We start from the raw sequence: 6,361 nt of genomic DNA, 5'->3' as shown, positions 1-6,361 counted from the left end.
AACTCATCAAAACAGTTGAAATCTGTATTGTGTTTTCGCTATGTGTAAATAACGTTTCAATAAAAAGAACGATTAAACATAATTAATTTAAATCTGAATATCTAAGACAGTCTGAGTGGCGGAGACGATTATTATTTCGGATGACCCCAAACTCTCACTAGAATAAAAGGAACTACACACCCCAGACCAGAACCAGAGAGAATGGAGACCAGACAGCAGGGAGGGCCAAAGACTAAGAAATCGCTAGAGGTCTGGAAGCCGTAGGCTAGTTGATGCCTAGACTGCGGCGCCCAAGTGTCCCGCGAAAATAAGCCCCCGTGCACTTTTCCGGTGCGATCATTGCGGGCCGAATGTGCCACCAGAAGGATCCGGAGGGAAACGAGGCCCCCTACGAGAAAGGCACCCGTGGCAGCTTGGTTCCTGCGTAGATGCTGGGGCTGTAGGCGCCGCGCGGTCAGCTGGTTGCAGCTCGCAGGGAGGACGCCGGCGATCGCCTTCCCTGCGCTGGCCCCGCCGCTGCCATGATTCCGGTATCGCTGGTGGTAGTGGTGGTGGGCGGCTGGACTGCCGTCTACCTGACCGACTTGGTGTTGAAGGTGAGGGCCTCGGGCCTAAGGCCCAAGCCCGCGATGCCCAGGGTCAGGGCGCGGGACCCGAGGTCTTTCCCCCTGCCCTGTGCCTCCCGGAATGGAAGCCGTGCGGCCGGTGTCCACTTGCGGCCTTCCGCGTGGCCGGTGGAGTAAATGAAGCATGGCTGGCTGCGGGAGGGGAGTGGCGACCTGCGCAGCAGCCGCAGTCGCATTGCGGGGCTCCGTAGGCCCCGCAGCCTTCGGGTCCTGCCCGGGAGGCGCCGGTAGTGGGCTCGGGAGGGCTCGCCAAACCCCACACTGCACCTGGGAGGAAAATAAAATGTCTGCCTGAGAAAGGCAGTTTGCCCTCGTTGTCTTTAAGGTCGCGACTCTCCAGAGAGTCTGGTATTGGAATGAATCTAAATCAAGGTGTGATTGACATCAGTGGTTTCAGACTTTAAAATGCGTACGATCGTTTGCAGTTCCGGTTAAAAAGCACATTCTGATTCAGCAGATCTAGGCCGGGGGCCTAAGATTCTGCATTTCTAACCAGTTCCTAACTGCTGCCAATGCCGCTAGTTAATTGACCGCACTTAAAAGTAGCGAGGAAATAACTAAATTCTAACTACTCGAATTCTAATTTGTATCTTAGACGCCGTTTCTTCACGCTAACCCTCCCTTAATACCCGTCCCCCTCCACCGCCACAGACCGTTCGTACGCAGCCCATTCTTAAGTTACTTGGGTAACGGATAGTAACAATTGTCGGACCACAGGCTTCAGGCAGCTTTTTGAAGTTGCATATTGGGGGTGGGGGCATTGTATGCGAGGAATAAAATCATGTAACTTCTCTTAATATTTAATGAAAGTTCCAATTATGACTAGTTCAAACCTTCATGTTATGAATACCGTTTTAAATAGGATGCTGTAGTTTAGTGTGTGTGTTTTAAGTTTAATGTTAGAATGAAATGATACTTAATGTTACTTTGTTGCATTTAAACTTGTGTGTTAGCTGCTCAGTTATGTCTGACTTCTGTAGCCCGCCAGGCTCCACTGTCCATGAAATTCCCCAGGCAAGAATACTGGAGTGAGTAGCCATTCCCTTCTCCAGGGGATTGTCCCCACGCAGGGGTCAAACCTGAGTCTCCCGCATTGCAGGTAGACTCTTTACCATTTGAGCCACCAGGGAAACAAAACTTGCAAAGTGAAAAGAATACAGTAGAATCCTTAGAGAAAGGGCTGGGCTTTGCCCCTTCCTAGCCATTGTGACCTTGGGCAAATTCTCTCTGTTCCTCCATTTCTTCATCTTTAAAATAGGTGCAATAGTTGTAAAGACCTCCTGATATTGTAGAGAGGATTATGTTATTCATCCACATAGAACCCATTGCCACTCAAGCTGAGATTCAAGGACTGGCAGCACTTGCATCATCTGGGAGTTTGTCAGAAATGTAGACGCTCAGGCCTCATTCCTGACCTGCAGAATCAGAATCTGCATCCTCATAAGATCCCCAGGTGCTTCCTCTGCACACTTGGCATAGTGCTTAGCATGTCATAAGCAGTAGTACATGCCAGTGCTTATTTACACAGTGATTTTGTTGTTTGGAAAAAACAAACCCACATGATTTCATGTTGCATATGTGACAGAAATCCAAAATAAAAGTAATTTTTTCAAACCTTTATAGTCTAGTTGAGTTTATGAGGTGATCAGGATGTCACTTTAAGTTCAGTAACAGCCCTTTTTTTTTTTTTTTTGCTTTCCACTTCTTTAATGCTCCATAAAGCATCACTATTATAGTGATAGTATACTATAGTATAGTATACTATCATACATGAACATGTATGTATATGTGTGTGTGTATATATATATATATTTGCTTTTTTAAAAAAAGTACAAATGTTCTTCTCTCAGTAACAGCCCTTAACTCCCTAAGAGAGCATTGTTCTTTGAGCAGAAGACCTAACTCTCATTCAAAGTATCTACCTGGGGAATGGAGAAATCTTGGGTTTTAGGAGCCTGCCCCTTTAGCTTCTCTGCTCCCAGCTTGGTCTGCTGTTCTACCCATAGTTTGTCTAGGATTTCCTCAGTAGACACCTGGAGGGATATGTCACTCTCCTTTTCCAAGTCCTAGAAAATAAACAGGTTTAAAACTTCACCTGAAGATTGAGAGCAGAGAACATTATGGATCCAAAGGCAAACGGATACCTATATTCACACTCAGATCATATTTTATGACTGATAAGACTGAAATATCCTCCGAGAGACAGAAATTTCTCAAATGGATGGGCATCTATAAGACAAAATACTTATCATACTTACTGTAACAGGTAAGAAGTCAGTGACAGTATATATAAAGCAGCCTTATATTGTCCAAAATCCTACATTACTCAATGACTTCAAACTTTCCTAATGATAAAACTGTTCGTTGAGATGCATATAAGCAGCTGTCTCCCCAACTCCAAACAATGTTAAGGAGTTACTGAGATTAAGATGGCTTTAGATAAATTTTGTATTTTTACATGGTCAAATCCAGGCTAAGTTCTTAGGGTTGTTGCTCAAAAGAGTATATAGAAAGCACTGATTCCAAATAACCTGTCCCCTCTCTTGGATGGGCTGGGGGTCTTTTTTAATTATAACACAAGACCTCTTGCTGTGTAACAAGGCTTTTAGACCTGTGCTGTCCTGTGCGGTAGCTGTTAACTACATGTGGCCATCTCGCATTTGAAATGGGGCTAGTCGGAACTGAGACATGCTCTTAAGTATAAAGTTGACACTGAATTTCAAGGGCTTAGTGCATAAGTAAGTAAGAAAACAAATAGAATGTGAAATACTTCAATAATTATATTGATTATATTTTGAATGATAATATCTTGGTTATTTTTAGTTAAAAACACTTTTAAAATAATCTGTGTCTATTTGCCTTTTAAATTTTCTTGGCTACTGGAAAATTTAAAATTGCACATGTGACTTGCACTTGTAGCTCACATTATATTTCTTTTAGACAATGCTGTTCTAAGCAAACATTTTTTGCCCATGGGCTGTAGTTTGCCAGACCCTGACCTCAGCAGACCAGCTAGTCCAAGACTTATACTTTAATATCCTGAAAAAATAGATAAATGTAAAGCTTTAAAAGTTATAAACATTTGATTAGTCACTATCTTGCTTTCCTGTAGAAAACACTTCTTTTTTTAAATTTTCTTAAACATTGTAAATTGTTTTTCAAATTGAGTGATGTGGAACTTTTCTTTCTCTCTCAGTCATCTGTATATTTTAAGCATTCTTATGAAGACTGGCTGGAAAACAACGGATTGAGCATCTCCCCTTTTCACATAAGATGGCAGACTGCTGTTTTCAATCGTGCCTTTTACAGTTGGGGACGGCGGAAAGCAAGGATACTTTACCAGTGGTATTCTTCATTTTCTCTTTTTTGGTTTAGATTAGTAATTGTGATCCTGATAAATACATGTTAAATGAACTGTTTCCATCCTTTTCAGTTTACTGAGTTTTAAAAGTGACCATGTAAAAACTTTCTGGCTTTATATAAATTTATGGGATTGCATCATCATGCTTTGCATACATTCACAGTCAAGATTCTCTGTCTTGATCTGGATGGTGGATACATGGGTGGACATACGTAAAAATTCAGTGAGCTGTACGCTTCAGACTTACACATTTTACCATGGAAGTTAGACATCAATGGAAAGGCAAAACGTATATGGAGCATTTTCCACCAGGAAAAGAGAATTCTCTCCTCCATCATCACACATAGAAACAAGGGTTGTGGGGGTAATAGGGCTCCCATAAGTCTGCAAGCTTTCCTCTGTGCTTCTTCTGTGATACCCATCCAGAGGAAGGATATTTAAAATATTTATCCTACTGTAAGGCCAACGCCAGCCAGATTGCAGCACAGGGCCCTGAACTCCCTGGCTATGCTAGGCCTATCCCTTTAATTTAAAATATTTTAAAAATCATAGTTTATAGTGTTTATGGTTAGGAGACTTATAATGCTCTCCGGGACACCGCAGAGACAGTTTCTGTAGCTGAAGAATTTTTAGTATGGGAGTAGAGGGCCTTTGTCTAAATTCCTTTTTGTTAAAAATTTAGCTCCAGCTGGAGTAGAGCTAAATATCAATAATGAGGTCATCAAAAACCAGAAAATGCAACAGCAAATCAAAGCAGACAAAACAGAAATAATAAAGAGCAGAAATCAGTGAAATAGAAGTATACAGTAGAGAAAATCAACAAAGCCAAAAGCTGATTCTTTGAAAAGATTAGTAAAATCGATAAGCCCATACCATAACTGATCAACAAAAAATGAAAACAACCAAAAATCAGAATTGGAGGAAGAAATATTACTATAGATTCTGAGACTCATTTATTTATTTTGACTGTTCTACACAACTTGTGGAATTTTATTAACAGTTCCCCAAGCAGAGATTGAACCCAGGCCCTTAGCAATGACAGCGTGGAGTGAGACTCATTTTGAAAGATAAAGCTATTGTGAGCAGTTCTATACATATACATTTTTTTTCATTTATTTTTATTAGTTGGAGGCTAATTACTTCACAACATTGCAGTGAGTTTTGTCATACATTGACATGAATCAGCCATGGAGTTACATGTATTCCCCATCCCGATCCCCCCTCCCACCTCCCTCTCCACCCGATTCCTCTGGGTCTTCCCAGTGCACCAGGCCCGAGCACTTGTCTCATGCATCCCACCTGGGCTGGTGATCTACATTTGACAATTTAAATGAAATGGACAAGTTCCTTGAAAAAACACAGCTTATCAAAAAGTTAGAAAATGTAATAGATTATTCCCAACTATAGAAGAATGACTTGTAATTATTAACAGTAGAAGAAACTGTTCTTAAGTTTTACCACATTACTATTTAAGCCCATGACAAAATTCAACTAAAATAAAGTCCAAACAGTAGAATTGGTAGGTGAAAAAGAATGGATTGTTAAATGTCAAAAAGCTTTCATAACTATGTGAGAATAAGATCAAAACAATGCTATGTAAATGAGGGAAAAAAATGAATAGAAACAAACTTTTTTATTGGGAACAACATTCAGCCTCTTCAGTTATTTGCCATGCTGTGCCTGCTCAGTCGTGTCCCCAACTCTTTGTGACCCCGTGGACTGTAGGCCATCAGGCTCCTCTGTCCATGGGGATTCTGCAGACAAGAGCACTGGAGTGGGTTGCCATTCCCTTCTCTATGGGATCTTCCTGACCAAGGGATTGACTCCACGTCTCCTGTATGACAGGTGGAATTTTTACCACTGAGCCACCAGGGAAGCCCCCTTCAGTTATGAGAGAACTGTAAATTAGAACTGCTTAAAGAGCCAAGTACCTGTGCTTCAGTCAAGTATCTGAAGTTCAGGTAGGAAAAAGAAGCAAGAGTTACTGACATTTTTAGACATTGTTTTGAAGCTATGAAATGTGGCTGGTTAACATATTTTTTAGTCCGTGGATTGTGAGGGATTGTACATTTATGTAATTTTTTTCCTCTTGACAGGTTCAATTTTGGAATGGTGTTTGGTGTAATTGCCATGTTCAGCTCTTTTTTTCTTCTGGGAAAAACGCTGATACAGACTTTAGGCCAAATGATGGCTGACTCTTCTTATTCCTCCTCCTCCTCCTCTTCCCATTCTTCCTCCTCTTCCTCTTCTTCTTCCTCCTCTTCCTCCTCCTCTTCCTCACTTCACAATGAACAGGTGCTCCAAGTTGTGGTAAGTGCCTTATTACTGCTCTAAGTAGCTTTGTTGAAACATAGATATAATGTGTTTCTTCTGG

The 6,361-nt window shown here is 41.5% G+C and overlaps 1 protein-coding gene across 3 annotated transcripts in view; it reads left to right on the top strand.

Annotated features, from left to right (window-relative positions):
* The first annotated feature begins 383 nt into the window (after nucleotides 1–383).
* The window catches only part of MBTPS2 (membrane bound transcription factor peptidase, site 2), a 46,461-nt gene continuing 40,483 nt past the window's right edge, over nucleotides 384–6,361 (top strand). The window contains exons 1-3 of one of the 3 annotated variants that reach the window (XM_043895695.1): nucleotides 384–596; nucleotides 3,823–3,971; nucleotides 6,084–6,297. In XM_043895695.1, the coding sequence (XP_043751630.1) occupies nucleotides 522–596; nucleotides 3,823–3,971; nucleotides 6,084–6,297 (438 nt within the window). In that variant the 5' untranslated portion in view covers nucleotides 384–521. Of the gene's footprint in view, nucleotides 597–3,822; nucleotides 3,972–5,817; nucleotides 5,949–6,083; nucleotides 6,298–6,361 lie in introns of those variants that run through there. The other 2 variants (XM_043895692.1, XM_043895694.1) reach the window with 2 other exon arrangements.

Source organism: Cervus elaphus, chromosome X (genome assembly GCF_910594005.1).
Source record: "Cervus elaphus chromosome X, mCerEla1.1, whole genome shotgun sequence".
Taxonomy (NCBI): Eukaryota; Metazoa; Chordata; class Mammalia; order Artiodactyla; family Cervidae; genus Cervus; species Cervus elaphus.
Note: the sequence above shows the minus strand (reverse complement) of the source record. Positions and strands in the feature narration are given on the sequence as shown.